Raw genomic sequence first — 27,021 nt, 5'->3', positions numbered from 1 at the left:
TTAAGAAAATTATAACGAATGACAGGTTATGTTACGTTTCTTATAACGAAACATTTTTGTTATACGAATTCAAGATACTTGTTTTTATAAATATGATTAAATATGATTATGACAAACTTTAACATGTTAAAAAAATTAAACGTTGAACATATTAAGAGAATTATAACCTTTGACATATTAAGAAAATTATAACGAATTATAGGTTAGGTTACGTTCCTTATAATGAAACATTTTTGTGTACCAATTCAATTCAACAAGATACTCGTTTTAACAAATTGTTACTTTTACTAACAGATGTTTTGAAAGTTTAAAAATAACAGAGGAACACAGATTTTTTTCTATGTTATTACTTTAGTTGATTGAATGAAAACAACAGGAGGTACAATAGAAGAATACGGTCAATATTTTGATGTTATAACACCACCGCAAAAGAATTAAAAGTTTCAAAACAATTCTACTATTCTCTGTGTTTCAAAGATGCTTACTCTGCTTCCAAGTGACATAAATAAAAATCTGAAGTAACTCGATCGCTTTTTCCCTTCGACAAAAGAAAGAAAACTTTGCGAATACGACAATCTTCAGAACTCTGCCCTGACCAACTTCACGCAAACACCTCGTCGAAAAAGATCATAATTCATCGGGGAGAGAAAAATCTCGGGGAAGAATAATTCTTTATCTGAATGTAATTAAATTTGTTCTCTTTCTTAGGGGTTTATTTAATTCCTGTAATACCCAGTTTCATTCATTTTTAAATAATGAAGAAATCAACGCGGATTTCGACAAAAGCCCTAACAAATGTTGCAAAGTAAAGAAACAAAATATTCCCTCTTGGTAATTTCAAATTCGTGTTAACACAGTGGAAGAAAAAGAAAAACGAATGAAATTCGTGTTACCTCCAATGCTGGCATTATACGCGACGCCAACACCACAATATTGGTTGAAAGCAACTGCGGCGACCTCGCCAGCGCATCGTGTTCCATGCTTGTTGTCACCGTTGTCCCTTGGCATCGGATCGTTGTCGTTGTCGTTGATGTCCGTGCTGGCCTGGTGATCGTAATTTAACGCCAAGTCCGGATGATTCGTTTGTATGCCGTCGTCGAGGATCGACACAACTACACCCTTGCCTGTGTAACCCTTTTGCCAAGCGGGTCCAAGATTCATATCGTAGCCATCTTTAGCGCCGCCGTTCTGGAAGAAAACATTAAGGAGTCTTAGAATAGATAATCATAGAGAGATGCAAATTTATTTAATAATAATTTTCATCTATACAATAATATACCTACAAATGAATATAATAATACATAGTTACTCGGGACACATTGTATAGGTTCAAATTAATAGGTTTTTTATTCGTAAGCGTAGAACGTTAGCTATCTCTGCCTATTTTGCCAGAAGACCGATAAAGAGGACTCTTGTATAAGTAGCTTCATTAGAAATAGAAAGCTAATTTTTAAATTTAAGTCATCTGGAATTACAGATATCAACTTTGATATTTCCTGTGGTTTCCACTTCTATTTATCACATTTATGCTGTATACATTTCATCATAAATTACAGGGTGGGTCTATAATGGTCAATTTACATCTTTGGTGACAACTGTGTTTTAAAACACATTCCACACAGATATCAATCTTTAATAGTTTGTAAAATCATTCGAACATAAATGCATTTGAAATTTGAAAATACAGGGGGTTATAAGGACTCAGAATCAAGACCATTATTAACCTGGAGAGATCCACGTTCCTATCTATACAATAATCGTCAAGTTTCTCCGTCACATTCTATAGGTTCAATCAATAAGTTCTTTACCCGCAGCAATGAGTCCATCGAGTATAGTTTATTATTCGCATCAGCTTGCCAGAACCCTTAATCTAGTAGTAGAGTCCTTTATTTGCAGTTTCCTATTCGTGTCGAGGTATCGCCCGCTTTTATTACTTGCTGCGGTCACTTTTTGGAGAACCGATCCTCCGCAGTCACTCGGATTTCCATTTCCAGCCGAATTTGCATATCCAATAGAAATTAGGAACTGTTTCCCTCAGCCTTGCTCGTAAAAATTGTACGTCCACACCGAGCCTTCGTCTTACGAAATAAGCAATCGAACAGATGGACACGAAATGGACGGGTTGTTCACTTCGGAACAGCATCGGATGCATAGACACGAGGTTGTTTACTTCGGAACAACATCGGACACATATAGACATGCGGTCGTTCAGTTTGGAACATCGTTGAAAATAAGTAGAAAGCACATATGGGTGTTATACAATTATTCCACTTACAGTCCGCTTAGAAACATTAGGACTTCAAGCGACATGAACGGTGTCTAATCGGCGCTAAATATGGCGGACGCTGCGACCGTTTGAAGATGTATTTCGTGAAGTTGGAGATGTTTTCTACCCTCGTTTTATCGCGTTCGAACTGATGTAATCTTAGGATCGAACGTTTTAATAGTACTTTAAAAACTGCGATTTATTTATGGAAAAGTTACGAAGAGGAATTATAGAAGTTTTCATAAGTGCATGTTACAGTATTTTTTACATAGTCAAATGTTTTATTTTGTCAAAATTTGATTTCACAATTTCTGTTCACGTAACGTGTCCCAAGGCATTTAACCGATATTGCGAGATCGATAATATCCATAACCACAGAATTGAAGATAAACTAACAAAGCCCACATAATCTCAGTAAAAACAAATCCCTCCAAAGCAGCTTTCATCCACTTTATTTTCTTCTCCCACGTATTAAATAACTGCAGTTTTCTGAAAAGTCGCACGATGAAACAAGATAATCTGAAGTTTTATTCAAAAAATTTGAAATAACCAAAGCGTAAAATCCGCCAAGATAAACCTGAAGTATCAGTAAAAACATTTTCGTCCAATTTACTTCTAACGCGTTAAATATACGGACGCAGTGTCTTATCAGATCATGTGATTAACCAACAAAAAAGTGGCAGCTTTTGTTCGTAGAATTGTGGGTAATTAAAAATTGACGTAGAAAAACCTCAACATCGTTAAAACGTGAGCCAGTGTTGCGTGAAAGTGTAAATCCAAGCGAGAAACGTTTTCATCGCGTTTTCTTTCGTAGAAAACGGTGAAATTCACGGTTGGCAATTTCGAAATGTTACGTTTTCGTCGTACGGTACACCTCATTCAACTATTCGGCTGTGTAAACTCGAAAAGAAACGAACGGAACTAATTCGGTAATAATTTTCGTCAGAAATGAAATATCGTGTTTGCGATACGAGAAATTAATTAACTTCACTAATGGGCAGAGGCATAAATATCCCGTGATTCTTTCGTGTACGAAAACGTACCGATAACGATAAATCTGTACGCGTCAAACGGATAAATTTATTTGACAATACTAATGGAACTTTTCGATATAATTCAAACGAATTTTTTTTTTCGCCTCTTTTTTTGTTCGCATGACGGATGACACTCGATTCATCCATATGCGTTATATCGCGTCGCGGATTTATTTAATATCAATGCGCGATTATTCATTGACTGACTGTAATAATCGAACGATTTCCTTTCCAAAATACGACACTTCTGATCGACGTGTGCGATATTATGTATAGACAAGTTTATAAACTTTTTTAGTGTTATACATAAAAAATTTCGAAATTTGAAAACCAAAAATGTTTAAATTTACGAAATTACAAGTTTAAAAATTTTGAAAGTTGCACAAAATTAATTGTCAAGTTATGAGGTTTCCAAATTCCAAATTCTCAAATTTCGAAATTATACTATTTCCACATTCTGAAATTTTTAAAATTTCAGAATTCGAAGATTCCAAATCCCAAAACTTTTTATTTCCTAAATCTCGATACGCTACATCAAAAAATTCCTAGATGCTAAAATCACTACATTCCAAAATCGCAAGGTCCCAAAATCCCAAAATCCCTAGATTCCTAAAGCGTAGATCCAAAAATCACTAAATCCTCAGATACTAAAATCCACAGATCTCAAAATCCCTAGGTCCCAAAATCACTAAATCCCTAGATTCTAAAATCTCTAGATCTCAAAATTCCCAGATCCCAAAATCCCTAGATCCAAAAATCCATAAATCTAAAAAATCACTAGATCTCGAAACCGCTCGATCCTGAAATTCTTAGATACAAAAATCCCAAAATCCCTAGATTCCTAAAGCCCTAGATCCAAAAATCACTAAATGCCCAGATCCCAAAATCCACAGATCTCAAAATCCCTAGGTCCCAAAATCACTAAATCCCTAGATTCTAAAATCTCCAGATCTCAAAATCCCTAGATCCAAAAATCCATAAATCTAAAAAATCACTAGATCTCGAAACCGCTCGATCCTGAAATTCTTAGATACAAAAATCCCAAAATCCCAAAATCCCTAGATTCCTAAAGCCCTAGATCCAAAAATCACTAAATCCCCAGATCCCAAAATCCACAGATCTCAAAATCCCTAGGTCCCAAAATCACTAAATCCCTAGATTCTAAAACCCCCAGATTTCAAAATCCCCAGATCCAAAAATCCATAAATCTAAAAAATCACTAGATCTCGAAATCGCTCGATCCTGAAATCCTTAGATACAAAAATCCCTAGATCCCAAAATACCTAGATGCTAAAATACCTAGACCCCAATATTCTTAAATCCCAAATTCCCTAGATCCGAAAATACCTAGATTCCCAAATCCCTAAATTCTCAAACCTTCATCGCTAAACTTCCAATATTCCAAAATCCCAAAATTCCAATACCCAAAAATCTGAAAACCCGAAAATCCTAAAATCTTGTAAGGCCTGAATATTTTCAAGCAGTACTGTACATTTAACCGTTCCATTAATCGGTGTTTAATGGCAGAATAATAAGCGAACTAGGTATTCACGGTTCCCGCCGGTTCCTACGATGGGGCGTGTCCGATTTCGCGGCGGATATCCTGTTTGCGAATGAAAAACATCTGATCGTTAATACCGCGCCGGTACATAGATCGTTGCCGCCGTTAATTCCAGAAATGACAAGAGCAGCGATCACCGTTAACTGTACCGGAAACGACCGTTCGAGGCGACGCGCGGAGAATTATGAACGCCGCTGGATGAGAAAGGAGGACCTTTGGCCGGGTTCAAATTTCTCGCTCGTATCGACAAGAAACGAATCGTTCTTACTTTCCGACGCGAGAATAAATTAGGAGCCGGAGAATCGAACGGAGAAGGTACGAGGTTTTGGTGGCCCCGGGTCAAAACAGCGCGTTCGTCAATGCTTATGGATAAAATAGAGATACGGAGGCAACCAATAACTAACACCAAATTAACCTCTGAGGATGAAGTTCGCTTCTCTGCATGGCAGAGTAAACAGCATTACCATGTGTGACAATGCTGTTCTCTACGAGTACATTGGAACAAAGTTTTCGATGATTAAATTACAATTTTTCCTAAAGATGTTACATATACTTTAATCTTGATAATTTACTTTTTAAAATTCACAAAATATGTAATTTTCAAATGTTTCCAATATGGTGTACCAGTGCAAAGAGGTGCCCCATGGTGCCTAAACCTGGCGTTACCTTTTATTTACATGTAATGTACTTTTGTGGGATTTGTTAATACTCTTATAAAACGTGGTGAAGGCAAAAAAGTGCGAATCAAAACGTATGAAAAGGATCATTCAATTGAAACGGTGAGCGAGTGAGCCGGTAGAGTGAGCCACTGTGGCGCTATGTAACCTACGATGACATTCGCGAGAGCGACTATAGTGGACCGTGTCTAAGAGGTTAATACTGCAGAAATAATTAAGTACCTTTGACGCGACTGAAACACTTGTAGGAGTTAATATTTCAAGTCGTATTTCTGATCTGAAACCTCATTCACAATTAACAAGCTTACGCTTAAATTTCTATGCAAATCTGTCATTGGTGTTAAGAGTCTGACGGTGGGATAGTAGAGCCATGGCGCTATGTAATCTATGACATTCGCGAGAGTCACTATAGACCTATAGTGACTATAGTGACTACAGTGCCTAAGAGCACTGTGATGAATCATCTTAAGGATGTAATTTCTGTTGCAACCGTGGCTACAAGCAAAATCGTCAGAAATTGAAACACCTCGAAGACGAAAGGAAACTAGATCTCGAACACGTTATGGCTGTTATCGGATGTCGTTAAAGTCCGCCACGTTGAGGAAGCTGGTAGTCACGTCACGTAGTTGGTTTTGGTCGATTCGGAAGGTAGCAAAATCGAGAGGTCCACTTACCAGGTACCACTGTTCCTTAAAGAGCGGATCCGTGAACAGGTTCTGAAGAGGTACGCCTCTATTCCTTTGTCGATGGAACGTGGCCTGCCTAGGACGAGGGCCAAATTCGTCGAAAAACGACGGATAATCGGCGAACGGGAACGACGTGGGCATGAAATCTCTCTTCTTGCGTTTCTTCTCGTGCTGCTGCTGGAACCATCGCACCTGGAAAAACACAGAAGGATCCACCCTTAGCGATTTTGGTACATGGATTTGCCTGACAACCGTCTGAGGCACTTTGGGACAAACAGAAACACACGTGTTTGCGTTGCGTATTTGGTTTGGAAGATAAGTCAGATTGGTTGGATTTGGAAGGTGAAATATATTCGTAAGAAGTGACTGATGAAGGATCTTGATAAGAATTATTACTTTAAGAAACGTTTGACACCTTTTAACTTTTGACACGTTTAACATCTTGAGAAAAATATCTTGCTAGTGTGTAAAAGTTCTATTAAGATTTCATGACAGAAAAGTATTGCAGAATGCCACTTGTGATGTGTCAATGTTAACCTTGAAGTTTGCTGAAAATGACTGCATTGATGCCCCGTTGATATTTTCAATGCATCATAGCTAATCGTCGGCATCAAAGCAACCATGTACTATAAGAAATCAAACGCATCCTCTTAGGTAGAATAATGTTGAATGGTATAATTGCTTCTTCATTAGAGGACGCAAAGAGTTAATCAATTTACAACAACTTTGCAAACTTTGCAAACGTTGCTATGAGGGCGACAATTAGTCACTTCGTTTTGAAAATATTGATGAATCGTTAAAGCAGCTATTTTTAGCAAGCCTCAAGCTTCAAATTGATATACCACATGCACCATTTTGATTGGTATGTTTGGTTCCTCATTAGAGAATACATAGAATTAATCAATTTACGACATGATCCTTTGCGAACGTTGCTATGAGGCCGACAATCAGTCACTCCGTTTTGATAATATTGATAAATTGTGTAAACGGTTATTTTCAGCAAGCCTCAAGCTTTAAATTGATATATCACATGTGCCATTTTGATACATTTTTCTGTCATGAAATCTCGTTACAATTTCCGAAACGTAACAAAGTATTTGCCGCAATTAATGATCAGGCATTTTGTTAACTAATCGGTCAATATATGGCCACTATAATTCCACGCTTTAAATTGACTCGCGTTTCGAAATTTGCCTAATAAATACTTTAATCAAAAATTTCATTAGCATCGATTTGATGAACACATTTCCGCTAATTGGGTTCATTTTTTCCAGCGGTGGTACACGACCGTGACACTTATCGGCACGGAACGCTAGTTAGCATAGGGATTTTGGACGCCGGCCAAAATTCAGGAGCCGTGAATTGCAGTGGCGAGGCTTTAACGTCGAATCGTCCAGCGATATGAATGAAACGATGACCGAGGCGTCACGCGTTTCACGCTCCGTCGAGTTAAAGCTCGACCACGAAAACGCTCCTCGTTGATGGAACCGTTTACAAGGCGCCATACGGCCAGATCCGTATATTCCGTGAATTTTCGTTTGGTCGCTGCTGCGCGCCTGCATATTCCATGATAAATCGTGCAGCCTGATTGCGCGTATGGGGGTTACTAAAAAAAATCTGACGCGTAACCGCAAACACGTAAAATTTTTAATAATCCAAGCCACATACAGTCGCGCCAACCTGGATACGTGGTCATGCATTATAAACAGCCTGCGTTCGAAGAGGCATTATTTTCATTACAGAGATTTATTTATTCCACAATTAGAAAACTCTGTTTGAAATAAAAATTGTTTCGTAGACGGCTTTTTGATTTGCTTTAACTGTTATTCTTTTGCAGAGTGATTGATACAACGTTTTTAAATATGGTTTTGTAAAATAAAATTATTGCAAAATGACTTGTATTTTATATTAATTTACAGCTTTAAGCTTATAGAAAATTATTGTATGAATGCTTTATCGATATTTTTTGTAAGAAATAGACGATCGGCAGCTGTAACGAACAGATCGATAAATTTTGAAACATAAAAGTCTGACAAACTTTCATGACAGAAAAGTATCACCAAATGATGATTGTGGCACATCAATGTAAAGCTTAAAATTTACTGAAAAGACCTATATAAATGCCCCCTAGATATTCTTATTGTAACATGGTTAATCGTCGGCCTCATAGCAACGTGTTACTCCTAACAATGAAATCTACTTTATTAGACCACTAAAATTTAATACGATTTCATGACATAAAAGTATCGCAAAATATCATAAATTGCACATCAATTTAAAGCTTAAAGCTTCAGGAAAATGAGCGTATAAGCACCCTGTCAATGTTATTAACACAGAATAGCTGATCGTGAGTTATAGCGAATAATTAAGATACGTAGTCAATTTCGATAAATAAAAGTCTAACAATCTTTCGTGAAAAATATCCCTAATGGTATTTCAATTATAATTATTTGTAACAAAGGGTGTCCTGTTTTGTTAAAATAAAAAATGCAGACAATTTACATAATTTTCCAAAACTAACTAAAGACTTCCATTACAAAATATTTGTATAATTTTAAATCTTTCTTTCAATTTTGTGTATTATTATCTTTTCTCTATAATTGTTTATTATTGAAGATCAAACTGACCAAATGTATTTTACACGGATTCAGAATCTGTTATAATTCACATATCCCGGGAACATCCCCGGGATTGTGCCATGGTTCCTACTTCATCAAACAAAATTACCACAAATTTGCGTACACGTCATGGTGATTGACAAGCGTTCGATTGCATCCCATTAATCGAAGTATCTAATTTAAAATGCGTGCGGTGACGTGTGCGTGTCAGGGTTACCCGCCGTGTGACAAAAGTTATTATACGCCAAGCATGTAACGACGTTAAATGATTTGCTGTTTGACGGCAAATCTGATTAGATTCCACGTAATAACCTCCCGGTATAATCTGATTGTATGCACCTCTTTGGTGGGCGACCATGTTATACACTCCTTTCATTATTCGACCTCATAGTCTGACAGTATTTCGTGGATCGACAGCTCTCTCACTGTCGAATACTGTCAATGCTGCATGTATGCTCCCATCTATTTATTAACATTGCGTTTTAAGCAACAAACAAGTTGACTTATGAAACTGACATTAATATCTTCAGGTTTAAATAAAATAAGACGTTGTTAGTAAATTGAACAATGTAGACAATGTGTGCTTCACGCTGAGAGTCGACGACGCTCGATACTCAACCTGTGGTCTTTGAAGCTAAATTTTTGGTTTTTGAGGCATCGAATTTCAAGAGTACTGTTTCAATTGTTGTGTTTAAATGAATCTTCACTGATTTTTATGATAATTCCTAACAAGAATAACTTTGTAACAAGAATATTTTTCAAGTACAAAACTCATGCTTCGAATAAATAAAACCTAACCTCAAATACTGCCATTCGTTCATAACTTCGAAGACACAAAAAATACAGAAAAATGTTTCAAACTAAAGTGAAATATTGTCACAAGTTCTATAAAGCACCAATAAGATTTTGAGGAAATTTACTTTGCAATGAAAGTTATTTAAGTTTGAAGTGAATTAAATTTTCATTTCTGAAAAAGGAGGTTAATACGATTTCATGACATAAAAGTATTACAAAATGTCATAAATTGTACATCAATTTAAAGCTTTAAGCTTCAAGAAAATTGCTGTATAAATGCTTTATCGATATGTTTTATGAGAAGTAGACGATCGGTAGTTGTAGCGAATAACTGTGACAGATCGATAGATTTTGAAACATAAAAGTCTAACAAACTTTCATGACAGAAAAGTATCACCAAATGACGATTGTGGCACATCAATGTAAAGCTTAAAATTTACTGAAAAGACCTATATAAATGCCCCCTAGATATTCTTATTGTAACATGGTTAATCGTCGGCCTCATAGCAACGTGTTACTGCTAACAATGAAATATACTTTATTAGACCACTAAAATTTAATACGATTTCATGACATAAAAGTATCGCAAAATATCATAAATTGCACATCAATTTAAAGCTTAAAGCTTCAAGAAAATAATTGTATAAGCACTCTATCAATGTTTTTAATATAGAATAAACGATTGTGAGTTGTAGCGAACAATAATCAGGTAAGAATGAAACATGCCATTATTTCCGTTGCGCCCTATAAATCCGCAAGACCTACAAATCGATAAATAAAAGTTTACAGGGTTCTTTTGTTACGAATTTTTCCGCAGAGTCGGCGACGTACCATAAATCGTATTACGTCGCTAGCAAATCGTACTTGCTCGATTATGTTACGTTGACTTTAGCCATCGTTACTGCAGCTTCGCCATAAATACGCGTTACGTATCCGGTAGGCACTGAAATGGCTTCGGTATTTGTCGAATAAACCTTTTCAGGGCCGTTCGTGTCGACGAAGCGTTTTATCGGCGCGAAATAGACAATGTCCGTGACTGGAAAGATGGCGCAAGCACAATATTATCTCCGGAAACACGCCGATATTTTACCGGCGTCTTTTTGCTCGTAGTACCCGTCGACAATTGGAGACGTTCATTCTCAATGATCATGCCGAGTTTTTATAGTCGTTCTAGCAGGAGTTACAGTTGAAAGAACCCGAGACAAAACCGGTCGAACAATCGAAGAAAGCTTTAATTAAAAGACGTTTCGTTCGTCTCCCGTTGCACCAATCTCCTAACAAAGTGTCCTTTTGTATCTCGAGGAAGAAACAACAAAAACCGATCCTGCAAATAATTTCTCGAAGATGCCGAACACGCGCTCCGATATACTATTCGAAACGATCCAATCGCTTAATTAATCAGAAGAATTGGAGGGTAATCATGAAACAAAATTAAACTATCTTTTAAATAAATTACAGTAGATACACGAAACGGTGTTAATTGGGCTTCACGGAAATCGATCCGCGTACACGAGCACCCTCGTACGTGTGCAACGATAATTAAAAGGTATCTACATAGTAAACCTGCCAAATTTATCCGCGATGATCAGCAGACTTTACTTTACACGTTTCATTAATTTGTGCCTGTTTGCAATGAAGTGCGCTTCCTTTTTTCTTTCTTTAACACGGAATTATGGCAGCGTGGTGTGTGGGAAGATATTCCATATGCATGGAAACATGACTTAAAGTGTGCGAGGATCGTAATTCTTCGCTACATAAGAATTTCAAATTCTTTCTGTTCTTAATCTTGCAATTTTATCTTCTTGGATTCTTTGAAGCTCATTTTTTTATCTTGATAAATTACTTTAATAATGTACATTTTCTGGGCATAATTTTAAAGCTGAACGGAAATTGTCGTAATTGAAAGAGAAGTAATTCAAAGTGAAAGAAAAGGGATCATTTATTCGAAATCTACTGTACCGACTGTTATAAATAAAGTTGAATATCGATATTCTTTGTGGTCGTATGAAAAAACTCGTCTAGACGGAGTTATGTTTTAAAATGCACAATTGATGGTAGAAGAAAATTTTTTCTCGAGGGGTTTTATTCAACAGACTTCAAGGTCAATATTTTGTTAAATGCAAATAGGTGATTCGGGAGAGAAACATGAAGAACGATTTGTACGTTTATAAATATTTCGAACGTTTCAGATATACTGATGTCAATCCACGAGTTGGCGCGTGAAGAGGTTGACCCATTTTTTCAACAGACTTCAAGGTGATTGATGTTTTGTTGGAAGTATATATTTTTGATTACATAGGTCGATTCTGTGGAACATTCTATGTAAAAACCTGTTGGAATACAGTACCTTAAAAGTCAATACTTTCTGAGTTATTTTCAATCTTCTATACCAAGTACCTCACTTTTGAATTTTAAATAATTGAAGAACTATTAATTTTAGAGATATTGTACTCTAATACTCTTTTACTCGGAATGACCCAAAGAATCTCCATAAAGAAAGATATACATTTCCATTAAAAATATGACGATCTCCGTGAAATATCGGAGGACACAACCTTAGATGACCTCAGCCACAATACAGTTGCACGATCGAAACACAATAACTTTCTCTCGAAGCAATTTTTCGTATCTCCACAAATAAGAGAGTAACGATGGTAGTCGCCATCTTCGATCCCAAGATGGTTCACCTCGACCGCAGAAAGGCGGAGGCGTAAAAATCATGTTCGAGTGCGTGAAATATAATAATAGGTTTCACGTGTGAACCTAGCGTGTGAGGCCCGTACGATCTCCGTATCTTCCAATTTTGTTTGTGTACCGATGCCAACCCTCGAGCTGGCGCGTGAGGTTGACTCAGGTGTTTAGGAGAGCGCATATCGAGATCATTATACTGTTCCTAAATTATTATATTTGTGAATTGCTAGAGCTGAGTTTTTATATTCTTGAGGTATCATATCTCCAAATTTGTATATTCCTGGATTTCTATATTGCAGGGTTCTTATATTTCCGAATCTCTGTATTGAGGAATCTCCACATTTTCGAATTCCTACACTTCCGAATACCTTCCTTTCCAAATCCCTACATTCCCGAATCTCTATAGCTCCGAATTTCTACACTTTCGATTCTTACATTCCCGAATACCTATGCTTCCAAATCCCCACATTCCTCAATTCCCACATTTCCAAATTCCAAAATTTCCAAATCCCAAATATCCCAAATCCCAAATCTCCCAAATTCCAAAATTCCCAAATCCCAAAATTCCCAAATCCCAAAATTTCCCAATCCCAAAATTCCCAAATCCCAAAATTCCCAAATCCCAAAATTCCCAAATCCCAAAATTCCCAAATCCCAAATTTCCCAAATCCCAAATTTCCCAAATCCCAAAATTTCCAAATTCCAAATCTCCCAAATTCCAAATTTCCCAAATCCCAAATCTCCCAAATCCCAAAATTCCCAAATCCCAAAATTCCCAAATCCCAAAATTCCCAAATCCCAAAATTCCCAAATCCCAAATTTCCCATATCCCAAAATTCCCAAATTCCAAAATTCCCAAATCCCAAAATTCCCAAATCCCAAAATTCCCAAATCCCAAAATTCCCAACTTCTTCAATTCCTAAATCCCAACATTCCCAAAATCCTCACGTTCCCAAATCCCTACAGCCCTAAATCTCTACATCCCCAAATTCCTACATTCCCGAATATCTACACTTCCAAATCCCCACATTCCCAAATCCCCACATTCCCAAATCCCTCCATTCCCAAATTCCTATATTCCAAAATTCTCACATACCCAAATCGCTACAATCCCAAATCGCTATATTTCCAAATTCCTACATCTCCAAATCGATACATCCCTAAGTAGCTACGGCACAATTGTTCAGAATAGAAAAATGGACGCCACTTACACGTATTTTCGACGGTAGATTTGCTCTCGCGGTCACGCACACCAATTAGGCAAAAAACAATGACAGTCTTGAAACGTCTCTCAAGTGAGCGAGATGCTACTTGCGTTCAGCAGTTGTCATTATGATTCTTATTTGTCTATATGTCACTGGAAATGTTCATAGAACCTCTTTTACTTTGTTTTGCGCGCCAACTCAACGTTTGACATCGGAACATCTTTCGAAATTTCGCACTTCACAAAAGATCTCTGAAGACACAGTTGGTTAAGTGGCAAGAAATTCAAATATGAATATTTTCACGGAACGTTTCGTGTAATCGCGCGACTTGAGATCAGATGTAGACGGGGTGCATTAAAGCGTGCAAGGAGTAGCAGAAAATTAGAACGTCGAGGTAAACAATGCGCGTAGCGGGATGACAGACGCCGTGAAATTACGTCGGTTCTATATTTTGCACCTGTGCCAGGGGCTGGCAGAGTTTGATGAGCACGGCTTTGCGAGTCCGACACCAAAAGATGCATTCAACTTACCCGCGGCTCATCCCTTAGCGTCTTGTGATGCGACTCGCTGCTGGAAAGGGATCGTTTGTGAAGTCGTTTGTCGGCGAACAGGAAGTATTCCTTCAACGCTCCAATCTGCAAATGAACAGAGCTTCTGTTAGTTTCGTTGTTGCGCGTATAAAGGACTGAAGATTTTGCGGTATCGGGGATGCGTGGGTAGTTCTGACGCGTTAAACGGAATCTCGTCTGGCGATATTAATAATGGTATGCAACACATTTTTGGGGGAAATTGTTTGCGGTGTTCTGATATCTCGTGAACATTTGTGGAAATGTTATCGAGATTTTGTTTATTATTTTCTGTGGATATTTTTGGTTATTGCTATTTGTTCTTTTGCTATTTTTGGTTATTATTATTTGTTCTTTTGCTATTTTTTGTTATTATTATTTATTGAAGTGCTATTTTTGGTTATTATTATTATTACTTCTATGGCTGTTGTTGGTTATTATTGTAATTTCTTCTATTACTGTTTTTGGTTATTATTATAATTTCTACTATTGCTATTTTTGGTTACTTTATTAATACTTGATATCTATTAATTTTAATTAACAATAATTTTAATTTTAACAATATTTCATATTATTAATATTTTGTCAGTGTTATAATAAAAAAACATTATGTACTCCTAAAGTAAACATAGTAATTAACAAGTTATCTATAATTCCAAATAATTATTGCCTTCAAAAAATATATTTTCTAACTATATACAACTATAACAACACTTATACCACCTCTTTCATTTTCACACAAATAAACAAACATTGTTTCATAACAAATACTACTAGTCGTAAATATTTGCGAATACATACTCTTTCATTTCTTCAACACAAAAATATTTTTCGACTGCTCTTTATTATGAGGATTTCTGTGAAATTAAACGGTAAGCAATTTTGTTAAAAATTATCTTTTATATTTTGCATACATTTTGTTGTCTGAAATTTGCAACGAATAACAAGTTAATAAAATGTAACTAAAATTTTAAATAAGAAATGTCTACAATTTCAATAAATTAAAACGTTCCTACAATTTTTAAAGTAAAAATAAAACATACCGAAAAAAATTTTCATAAATCATACACTTGAGAAGTAACTGGTTTCCGCCTTTTACCTTACATAATAAATTTAAATAACATTTTCCACTTTCATTCATTCAAACCACAACATTCATCGTTAATGAAACGCGTACATTATTCCGGCAAGTTTATGGCTCGTGGAAAACCATGCTTCGTAATTAAAACAGATTCGAAAATATACACTGGCGGAAATATTTGCCTACAGTAAATCAACTAATTAATTTTGAGCAAATTCTATAGCGTTGTATCCAAGTTATTATTGTAAATGCGGTAACGTGGCGTAGAATTTCATTATTTTGATTTGAGAAACATTTACAAATAATCTTTCAACAGATTGAATATATTTTTGTTTCATTTCACGTATATTACTTCCGCAAGTAAATACGCGGTCTTCGTTATCTGTGGAAATTCATCGAACAACAATTTTTAATCAAGCCAAGTACCTTTCGAATCGATTAACTATTTTTAATATTCATAACCTTTTAAATATTCATAAATACGGTTTCAATATATTAATTTACAAATTTAATTATAATATAATATTTGTACGTGATGGAAGTATTTTACTTTTCCATGTGGAAGATTGTGAAAATACAATATATTAATATAATAATGTACAATATATTAATTGATATATTGTTTTTTGTTTGATATAATTATTAAGTGTGTACCGATATCAACCCATGAGTTGGCGCGTGACTCAAAGTAAAAGAAGATCTACGAACACTTCCAGTGACATATAGGCAAATAAGAATAATAATGACAACTGCTGAACGCAAGTAGCATCTCGCTCACTTGAGAGACGTTTCAAGACTGTCATTGTTTTTCGCCTAATTGGTGTGCGTGACCGAGAGCCAATCTACCGCCGAAAATACGTGTGAGTGGCGTCCATTTTTCTATTCTGACCAATTGTGCCGTGGCTACTTGGGGATGTACCGATTTGGAGATGTAGGAATTTGGGAATATGGCGATTTGGGGCTATTGCGATTTGGGTATGTGAGAATTTGGGAATTTTGGGATTTGGGAATTTTGGGATTTGGGAATTTTGGGATTTGGGAATTTTGGGATTTGGGAATTTTGGGATTTGGGAACTTTGGGATTTGGGAATTTTGGGATTTGGGAATTTTGGAATTTGGGAATTTTGGGATTGGGGAATTTTGGGATTTGGGAATTTTGGGATTTGGGAACTTTGGGATTTGGGAACTTTGGGATTTGGGAACTTTGGGATTTGGGAATTTTGGGATTTGGGAATTTTGGGATTTGGGAATTTTGGGATTTGGGAATTTTGGGATTTGGGAATTTTGGGATTTGGGAACTTTGGGATTTGGGAATTTTGGAATTTGGGAATTTTGGGATTTGGGGACATAGTGGTTTGGGAATATAGGGATTTGGGAATTTGGAGATTTAGGGACATAGGGGTTTGGGACTATAGGGATTTGGGAATTGAGGGACTTGAAAATGTAGAGGTTTGGGAGGGTTGGGATTTGGGGACATAGGAGTTCATAGAGGTCATAGGGGTTTGGGAGTATAGGGATTTGGGAATTGAGGGATTTGAAAATGTAGAGATTTGGGAGCGTTGGGATTTGGGGACATAGGAGTTTGAGAAATTAGGAATTTGGGAATGTAGAGATTTGGGAAAGCAGGGATTTGGGAGCATAGGTTTCTGGAAAATTAGGAATTTTGGAATGTAGGGGTTCGAGAATATAGGGATTTGGAAATGTTGGTATTTGGGAATGTAGAGATTCTGAAATGTAGGGATTCTGGAATGTAAGGTATTCGAAGATATACAGATACTTGTAGATATATTGCACCTCAAGAGTATAAAAAGTAGCTGATATAGGAATTCGGAAATATAGGGATTAAGGAATAGTATATTGATCTTGATATGTGGTCTTCCAAACAGCTGTGTCAGCCCCTTCACGCGCCATCTCATGGTTCCGCATCAATACATTGTACACAATGCAACTTTCTTCTGTTTCCATACAAAATATTATAAAAATACATTACTGATATTGTATATTAATGTATCACTTAATAACATAATACTAAATATTGTAAAAATTCAATATCTCAAAGTATTACTATTGTTATTAGCGTTAGAATTATTACCAACATCCTCATTACTATTACTATCATCAGTATAACTGTTATTATTACCCTTATTACTATAGTTATTATCGTTAGAATTATTATTAATTTATATCTTACTTTTCATTTAATACACTAATTACGTATACACATAATATTGAACACAAGTTTTCCATCATCTCCAAAATACAAGAGCTTATAATTTATTAAAAATTCCTTGAATCCCCTTTTAATATACGGAGAGATCTCAAATTAAGTACATTAATTTGTTTTTAATGGAAACATATTATCAAAACGATGCAGAAATCATATTTCCGTAAATCACGTAAAAATATTTAACGAGACCCTTCAGTATTAAGATAGAATTTATGAAAATGAATACAACTTTCATTTTAATGAGCGAAAATAATTATTAAATGCATAGCAAACAGTATTTTCATTATACGAATAAATCTCTGTTCGATCGTTATCGCTAACGTTTTCCAGGTATTATCTTTCATTCGTGGAAGCATATGTATTTGCAGCGCAATAATTTTCGTAATTGTGAAATCAATTAGATTGCAATTTGGATGCGATACACATTTTCCGATTGTAGACACTTTATGATATTAATACGAGCGACTAATAACGTTCCTCCTATAAAATGGGTGATGATCAAAAATTCATATGCATTGATGTTTCATTAAATCTTAAAAAAATTGTTTCTTGAAAATTAACTTCAAATTTTTATTCATTTGATTACGATTTTTTTTTATATAATTATGTAAATAATTGCGTAATTATTGTTAATAATTTTTAATAATTTATGTAAAATAATTACGTAATTATTTTCAGTGTAAATGTATTCAAAATATAACAATACAAATTTAATTATTTTCATTATAAATACACTGAAAGACAAATAATATAAACGTAATTATTTTCAATGAATAAATACATTTAAAATTAAAATTAAAATGTAACAACGTCATTTTCTGACGTCACAATATGTTTTAATAACAGTGTTAAAATATAATAAAATATGAAATCAAACGTAAATACTTTCAACATAAATACACTTAAAAATACTTCATCATAAATATGATAAAAGTATACAGAAGTATTTAAAAATTTATCGAGGAACAAAATTCTACAATTTTACTTTCTGAAACATTAAATATGAATTTCGTTTTTCCTACAAATTTTTTTCGTCCCAGAATAACAAAGTTTTATTTAACCGCGTGAAGTACTGTTTGAATAATTGATTATTTAAATAAAGTGAAATTGAAAATGTCTTTTCTAACATTTACGCGAATTTTGTATGCTTGTTCTTTTTATTCAATGTTATGAAAATTACAAAAACATACATGAACATTTTCATTTCCACAGTGTTACAGGTTTTTTTAGTTTTATACAAAATAAGGTAAATTTTCAAATTTTACAATATTTTATAATTATATTCTAAAATTAGTAGACCCACTTATTGTTACAATTATTTTTAAAAATATTGGATAACAATTATTAAAATTCTGCAACACATATTTTATAAAAATACAGCAAATTTTAATTGCAATTAAAACAATTAAATCGAATAACGCCATTTTGTTCATCCATCGTATCTGTTAAAACTTGCTAAAAATAAGTTACTAAGTTAAAAATTGTCCCACTATTTTATTTTAGTTTTAAGTAAAATTGAATTATTTAACAGAAAATGATTTGTTTACATGAAAAACTGTGAGCATCGAACAGCAGAAATCTTCAGTTACAGTATGAAACCATCGAGTTTTCAGTGTTCTTTAAAATTTACCGAAGTTGACATCCTTTTTATTTTCATTCTCATTCACCATGGAGAAATTTAAATGGCAATTTCCCACGAGATGTACCTTCCAAAGTGCTCGTCGCGTTTCTTAATGGACCCTAATGGTACGTTTAAGGAACGAACCAAGGTTTATTTGCGAATTCCGCAAACGGGATGGTATAAAGACTATCAAGTAAAAGAGACCACTTTATATAGCTACATCTATTCTCTTTTCAGTAGTTGTAACTCGATATTATTCGACTAAGTATAATAAAAACATCCGCTATTAAAAATGCAATTCGATAATTAATATATTTTCAAAATTATTTATGCATTAACATCTAACTTTAATTTATGAGGAAAATATTATTTGATTATTTCAGTTTGAAAACACCGGTTTGATCAAATAATTATCGTTTGAATGAAAAATATTTACAAGGATAATTAAGAGTGGAGAATAAATTGAAAGCATAATTAAGCGTGAAAAATAAATTTTAATTAAGTAAGTACTGTATTTCACTTTTATATTATAATTACTTAAAATGTGCAGTGACCTAAAATGTATGCTATTCTTGAAGAATACTGCACTGATAATTATAATAATTAACAAGATCATCAATATAAAATAATTATAATGTAGATACACGTAGAGATTAGATTATTACGAAAAATTAGGATTATTAGGTAAATAGATAAAAATATCAATTAACAGCGTTATAACGAATAAAAATGGCGATTTATCAAGCCGAGAGTAAATTGCAGAGAGTGGAAACTAGTAAAACAATTATAATGGCGGGAAAAAGTGTGTGAAATATTTTTTTACGATAGATAAAGAAATAAACGATATTTCAGTGTATAATGAGTTTATTAACGAATAATTGCACAGGTATTTATTAGTAATTTTATTAATTAATTGCAATAAGAGATCTGATGCCATCAGAGCAGAATCGAGTTATTCAATATGGCGTCATTTTGAATAATGGCGGGAAACTTCCGATTCTTTCACGCTTCGTTTAATCACAATTATATTCGTTGAAATTTGAGAAAGCAAAGCATTAATCACAAAGCTGAAAAGTCTTCAAGACTCGTTAATTAACAGTTATACGTAATCACATTCATCGCAAGTTTCAATACTATTTATTTCTTTTTTTTTTCAACTGCAGAGAGGAGTATATTTCTACGCTGCTTTTCACACCGCATGTACACTGTGGTCACGTTGTATTATTTCATGAAAGAAACAGTAACAATGAAACTCGGATATATTTTTGCTTTTCAAAAACAACATTTAAGCCGCAAAACAATTGGAAAGTACTGTTATATCCAGTGTATCATTTTTATACGGATTCAAGTACTTTAAAAATGAAGAAGAGTGACAAATTTTATTAAAAAATACGGGGTTCGAAATCACCACCAGAGATATTGTAGTACATTCTCTTTAGCCACTTGAGGTATGAAGCACTAATGAGCTTATTACATTGATAGATCATGATAGAAATTGGGTATCAATTTTCTGAACAATTACTGCAAATTTCCATTCGTTTGGTCCAATAAGTTTAGGGTTCTCTTTCAACCCTTTTCAATCTACCAAGAATAATCCAAACCTCATGTACTATGATTTATTATAATAATAATTAATACCATGTGCTAATCCCATATACCATGATTTGTCAGGTGCGTCAGAACTAATCAGCAGTATTAAAACAGACAAAGAAAGTTCAAATGTTATGTCAATTTTGTATCAATCTATGCACATAATTGGACAACTCCAAATTGAAGCGTATTAATTCGAGTAAAATTGATCACGAAGTACGAGTCCGTCACGAGACTCGTCAAAATAGTGCAGGGGTTAAAGGTATATGATTCTTTTCTTCTGAGAGCAAATTTGAATTTCTGAGCCCCAATTTGAAATTGTTACGAGACCTCATTCTGTCGCTATGATCAATGATATAGAAACATTTGATTTAAAGGTGTATTCTTTTCTGAGAGCAAATTTCAATTTCTGAGCTCGAATCTGAAATTGTTACGAGGCCTCAGTTCCTATGATCAATGATATAGAAACATTTGATTTAAGCCCTTGCACTATGATTTGTCAGCTGCGTCAGAACTAATCAGCAATATTAAAACAGACAGAGAAAGTTGAAATGTTATGTCGGTTTTGTATCAATCGACTATGCAAATAATTGGATAACTCCAAATTAAAGAGTACTCGAGGAAAATTGATCAGGAAGTACGAGTGCGTCAGACTCGTCAAAACAGTGTATTAATGAATACAGATGCTTGATATTCTCCTGCGTTTGGGGCTCCAGAAATCAAACCTAAAGCTGCTTCTGTCAATATTTGCTTTGCTTAACAAGTTATTTCATCAAACCTATTCATAAAAATATATCTAGCGCGTATATAAAACATTTTTATTTGACATAACATCAATCATTACGAATTATGATAATCCATTAACATTATTTTCTTTGATAATTACTTGAGTGACAATGCACGCATTGAATCACGAAGTATGAGTACGTCATGAGTGAAAATAGTGCCAAGGGTTATCTCACAAGTTGCTAGAAACCACAACTGAAAACATACTTCATAACTATATTTCAAATGCGACAATTCCTCTGTCATCCCCCTAATTTAATTCAGCACCCTCACGTTCCGAAACAACGCCCCCAAATCTCCACAAATACCAAGTCAGTTAAAAGTAAGAGGGTTAGAACTCTTAGCTTCATTTCCTGCCGACGTACCGGAAACGTGATTATCGGAACACCATTGTTAAGAAATTTATAGGGACGAAAAGGGGTCGAAAAGAAGAAAAGGATGATTTGTCTAGTAACGCAGCGGTGCGGTTTTATTCTCGCTAGTCAGCCCGTCTCGTTCCTCGATGTATCGAGCTGCGTGTTAGGTGAAACGTGGCTGTTCGTTGCCTATATCCGGTTTGTCGAAGAGGGTGAGGGCCATGATATCGGGGCTACGTGTTTAGAATCGCCGGGAGGAAGCTTTGCCGATTCGCGGAGCTTTCGCGGTTTCGCATTCAACGTATAACGATCACGCGGTTGTTGCATCGGAGCGTAAACGATCATGAAAGTAAACATCGTGCTTCGTCGAGTCATTGTGAATTCCTGGTTTTTTGTGTTCAGCCTTCTCTGAAACGTGTATGTCCATAGTTAAGCCTATGAACTTTCATTTTAACGATGGAATTTTTAGTACTTTATGTGCACGTACTTTCATAAGAAGTTATATGTAATTTATAGAAAAAGATATAGTTCATCCATTTCAATGATCTTGAAATATGTTGTCGATAATGATATTCTGAAGAACTTGAACATGTGATCAGAATGTGATAAGAATTTGCAAGCTTAGGAATTTGGATCTTTAGAAATTCGCAAGCTTAGGAATTCAAACATTTAAAAATTTACAAATTTAGGAATTTGGAAATCTGGAAATCCGCAAGCTTAGGAATTCAAGAATTTAAGAATTCACAAGCTTGGAAATTCGGGAATTCTGGAATTTGGAAATTTTGAAATTCACAAGCTTGGAATTCGGAAATTTAGAAATTTGCAAGTTTAGGAATTCGGAAATTTAAGAATTCGCAAGCTTGGAAATTCGGAAATTTTGAAATTCGCAAGCTTAGGAATTCGGAGACCTAACAATTCGCAAGCTTGGAAATTCGGGAATTTAAGAATTCCCAAGCTTGGAAATTCGGGAATTTAAGAATTCTCAAGCTTAGAAATTCGGGAATTTAAGAATTGGCGTGCTTGGAAATTCGGGAATTCTAGAATTTGGAAATTTATAAATTCGCAAGCTTAGGAATTCGGAGACTTAAGAATTCGCAAGCTTGGAAATTCGGAAATTTTGAAATTCGCAAGCTTAGGAATTCGGAGACCTAACAATTCGCAAGCTTGGAAATTCGGGAATTTAAGAATTCCCAAGCTTGGAAATTCGGGAATTTAAGAATTCTCAAGCTTAGAAATTCGGGAATTTAAGAATTGGCGTGCTTGGAAATTCGGGAATTCTAGAATTTGGAAATTTATAAATTCGCAAGCTTAGGAATTCGGAGACTTAAGGATTCGCAAGCTTGGAAATTCGGGAATTTAAGTATTCTCAAGCTTGGAAATTCGGGAATTTAAGAATTGGCATGCTTGGAAATTCGGGAATTCTGTAATTTGGAAATGTAGAAATTCGCAAGCTTAGACTTTTGGGAATTTAAGGATTCGCAAGCTTAGGAAGTCAGCTACGAATTTAGCCACATAAATAGCAATAATTTACACATCACACGTGTCACAAGAACCCAATTAATTTACATAACGTACACCAATATTCATATTGAATCTAAATGTTAAATATGTTGAATACAAATTTGATATGTGCACTGAATCGAATGGAATCAATATCCTATTAAAATCTGTTTAATATAAATAAATGTTTTAAAATAAATAAATTAGAAGATGCAAGTTTGTTGAGTCCATAATTATCCTTCACTTCCGGTATGTAAACACGTAGCTACAATACAGAATAGCAGTGTCTAACTACGCGAATCAAATCATGGCTGTCAGAAGGATATCCGTATACAGATATAGTCCAATCCGCAGGATACGGATTGTTGATGAACAATCAAACCAATAGACGATCAATAATTCATCCTGTATTGTTGGTTTCGAGATGTTGAATCCATGCTGTGTAATACACAATCAACATCAATAATTGGTGAACTTGTTCGGAGATATTACAGAAGAGTGTATGTCTGATTTATGAATATATGAATCTATGTAATTTCCAACAGAAGGTATAAAGTTATTCAGACTGAGAAACTGGGAAATTAAGGAGGTGAGAAATTGGTAAGTTGAGAAATGGAGAGTTCTGAAAATGGGGGAAAATTTGAGACAATGAGAATTCTGGAAATTAAAGAATTTGGACATTTGGGAATTCTGAAATTTGGTAAGTTAGGAACTTGGAAACTTACGAATTCCAGAATTCAGGAATTCAAGAATACAGAAATTCGGAAATTTAGAAATTTGCAAAGTTGGGAATTCGGGAATTTCATAATTCACAAGCTTAGGTATTCGCAAGCTTAGGAATTCAGAAATTTAGAAATTTGCAAGCTTGGAAATACGGAAACTTCATAATTCGCAAGCTTAGGAATTTCGAAATTTAGAAATGTGCAAAGTTAGGAATTCGGAAATTTAGAAATTTGCAAGCTTGGGAATTCGGAAACTTCATAATTCGCAAGCTTAGGTATTCGCAAGTTTAGAAATTCAGAAATTTAGAAATTTGCAAGCTTAGGAATTCAAAAATTTAGAAATTTGCAAGCTTAGGGATTCGGGAATTTCATTATTCGCAAGCTTAGGAATTCAGAAATTGAGAAATTTGCAAGCTTAGGAATTCGGAAATTTAAAAATTTGCAAGCTTAAGGATTCGAGAATTTCATAATTCGCAAGCTTAGCAATTCAGAAATTTAGGAATTTGCAAGCTTAACAATTCGGAAATTTAGAAATTTGCAGGCTTAGGAATTCGGGAATTTTATAATTCACAAGCTTAGAAATTCAGAAATTTAGAAATTTGCAAGCTTATGAATTCGGGAATTTAATAATTCACAAGTTTAGGAATTCGCAAGCTTAGGAACTCAGAAATTTAGGAATTCGTAAGCTTAACAATTCGGGAATTTAGACATTTGCAAGCTTAGAAATTCGATAATTTAAGAATTCGCAAGCTTAGAAATTCAGAAATTTAGGAATTCGTAAGCTTAACAATTCGGGAATTTAGAAATTTGCAAGCTTAGAAATTCGATAATTTAAGAATTCGCAAGCTTAGAAATACAGAAATTTAGGAATTCGTAAGCTTAACAATTCGGGAATTTAGAAATTTGCAAGCTTAGAAATTCGATAATTTAAGAATTCGCAAGCTTAGAAATTCAGAAACATAGGAATTCGTAAGCTTAACAATTCGGGAATTTAGAAATTTGCAAGCTCGCAATTCAGTAATTTAGGAATTCGTAAAGTTTAGCAATTCGGGAATTCTCTAATTCGGAAATTCAGTAATTTGCAAGCTGAGGAATTTATGAATTCAGGAATTCACAAGCTTAAGAATTCAAGAAATCAGGAATTCGCAAGCTTCGGAATTCGTAAACTTAATAGTTCGGGAATTTAGAAATTTGCAAGCATACAAGTTCGGGAACTCAGGAATTGGGAAATTTAGAAATTCCGTATTTTAGGAATTCGGGAATTTAGAAATTCGCAAGCGTAGTTATTCCGAAATTTGAAAATTCATTAATGTAAAAATTCCAAAACTTTATAACTTCAAAAATTCAGAAATTCAAGAATACGAAAATTTAAAATCACAAATAATGAAATTTCCAAATTTATCAATAAATAGAAGCTCCCCGAATGAAAATCCCCCAAACAAGTGTCGCGCATTACAAGCATCCTCTACATATATCAATTCATAAATCCACCGATGTCAGTTTGTCCTTCTGTTTTTCGGTTGATCACGTTTCGGATTCACGCACGCGCAGCCTCGAATGGTACCAAAGAATGTTAACTGATCGCGATATTGTTTCATGGAAACAGTTGTTCCGATACGGAATCCGCGACCGCAACCACAGCAAAGCGTGCCGCGAAAAGTAAAAATATCCGTGCGATAGATTCGATATATCGCCGCAAGTGATCATCGTTTTAAATGGACGCGGTGAACGGTATTCAACGCACTTTCAAACGTTCCTAGAAATCGCGAACGAATCACTGGCTTTTGTTTTTCGCTTTCTATTTATTTGTTCTTTTTTTATTGTTCGCTTTCTCGCTTTCTCTCTTTTGGTTTTTGCTTTTGTTTCCCGCAGGAATTTTTTTTCGTCGCGCGCTAGGTATTGATTCTGATCGATGCAGGCTCCCAGCTTTGAAAATGGATTGGATTTAATTGTTCGAAAGCGGATCTTCTGCGGTTTTAGACTTTGAAAGATGTGTTATTCTTCCCCTCGATAGGAAACCAATTTATTGATCGATTATTGGGAATAATTGATATTGATCTTCGATGCTGCTGTTGTTAGTGTTTCGTGATTAATTGCAGAGGAGAATTGTTTAAAAAATGATGAATATACAGTGGCTGTATGTTAAATATGATAGTTTATAAATTTTCTAATTTTATTTTTAAGTTGACAAGTTTGTAAATTTTTAATATAAAAAATCTTTAAGTTATTAGATAAAATAATTAAAATTGTTAAATTATAGATATTCAAATTGGGAGATTATTAAGTTTATACATTTTCAATTTGAAAAATTCCAAAATGGAATGAAGTTGAATTTCGAAATTTTTTAAATTTCACGAACTTTGAGATTTTCAACTTTTATACTTTTAATTTGGAAATATTCAATTTCTAAATTTTGCAATATCAAATACTAGAAGTTTAGAAAATGAAAAAGTGTCTGTTTACAAATTTACATATCTACAAAGAGTTGCATTCAAAAGGTGAATCTTTCGATCGAAATAGGTGCATACAAAATGGTGGTAAAAATAGAGTTACGCCATTACAGTAAAAGCACAGTGTATCGTCACGCCGCCATTCACAGAATAGTACAAATCCCACTTACAGATGTCGCTAATTTAAACGCGCGAATTACAAACCTCCCAACAATAATTGTACTTCCTAATCTTTGATGTTAATTCAAAAAATGTAATAAATTCCAAGATGATCCCTGTCGAGCAGAGATTGGCACACGCGTACGTGGCACGTTCTTGCAGTTAATAATAACCAGATTATCGATGTAATTGGCAGCGGAAGATGATCTCGTTCATCCGTGTTCGTTATGGGAGCCAGGATAGAGGAAACGATGAAAGTAACGGATACTTATAACGTTAACACGGGGCAAAGAGCCGGGCTTGCTAAGTTAATGCATTTTTCACGGCGCTTATTAACGTCGATGGCATTATGGCGCGCCACCACCATAAGGAAATTAATGTCCGTAATGAGAACATCTTTGTACACGTAAAAGGGTAATTCGCGCTAAAT

At 34.7% G+C, this 27,021-nt stretch overlaps 1 protein-coding gene across 5 annotated transcripts in view; it reads right to left on the bottom strand.

The window, feature by feature from the left end:
- Fur2 (furin-like protease 2) overlaps nucleotides 1–27,021 on the bottom strand; it is a 461,999-nt gene that overhangs the window by 25,264 nt on the left and 409,714 nt on the right. For 4 of the 5 annotated variants that reach the window (XM_012283553.2, XM_012283554.2, XM_076532816.1 and 1 more), the window contains exons 3-5: nucleotides 14,064–14,168; nucleotides 6,213–6,416; nucleotides 894–1,188 (exon numbers count right to left, since the gene is read on the bottom strand). In XM_012283553.2, coding sequence (XP_012138943.1) covers nucleotides 894–1,188; nucleotides 6,213–6,416; nucleotides 14,064–14,168 — 604 coding nt within the window. Of the gene's footprint in view, nucleotides 1–893; nucleotides 1,189–1,808; nucleotides 1,842–6,212; nucleotides 6,417–14,063; nucleotides 14,169–27,021 lie in introns of those variants that run through there. The other variant, XM_076532817.1, reaches the window with a different exon arrangement.

This window comes from Megachile rotundata, chromosome 6 (genome assembly GCF_050947335.1).
Source record: "Megachile rotundata isolate GNS110a chromosome 6, iyMegRotu1, whole genome shotgun sequence".
In the NCBI taxonomy this organism is placed as follows: Eukaryota; Metazoa; Arthropoda; class Insecta; order Hymenoptera; family Megachilidae; genus Megachile; species Megachile rotundata.
This window is presented reverse-complemented; position numbering and strand designations above follow the sequence as displayed.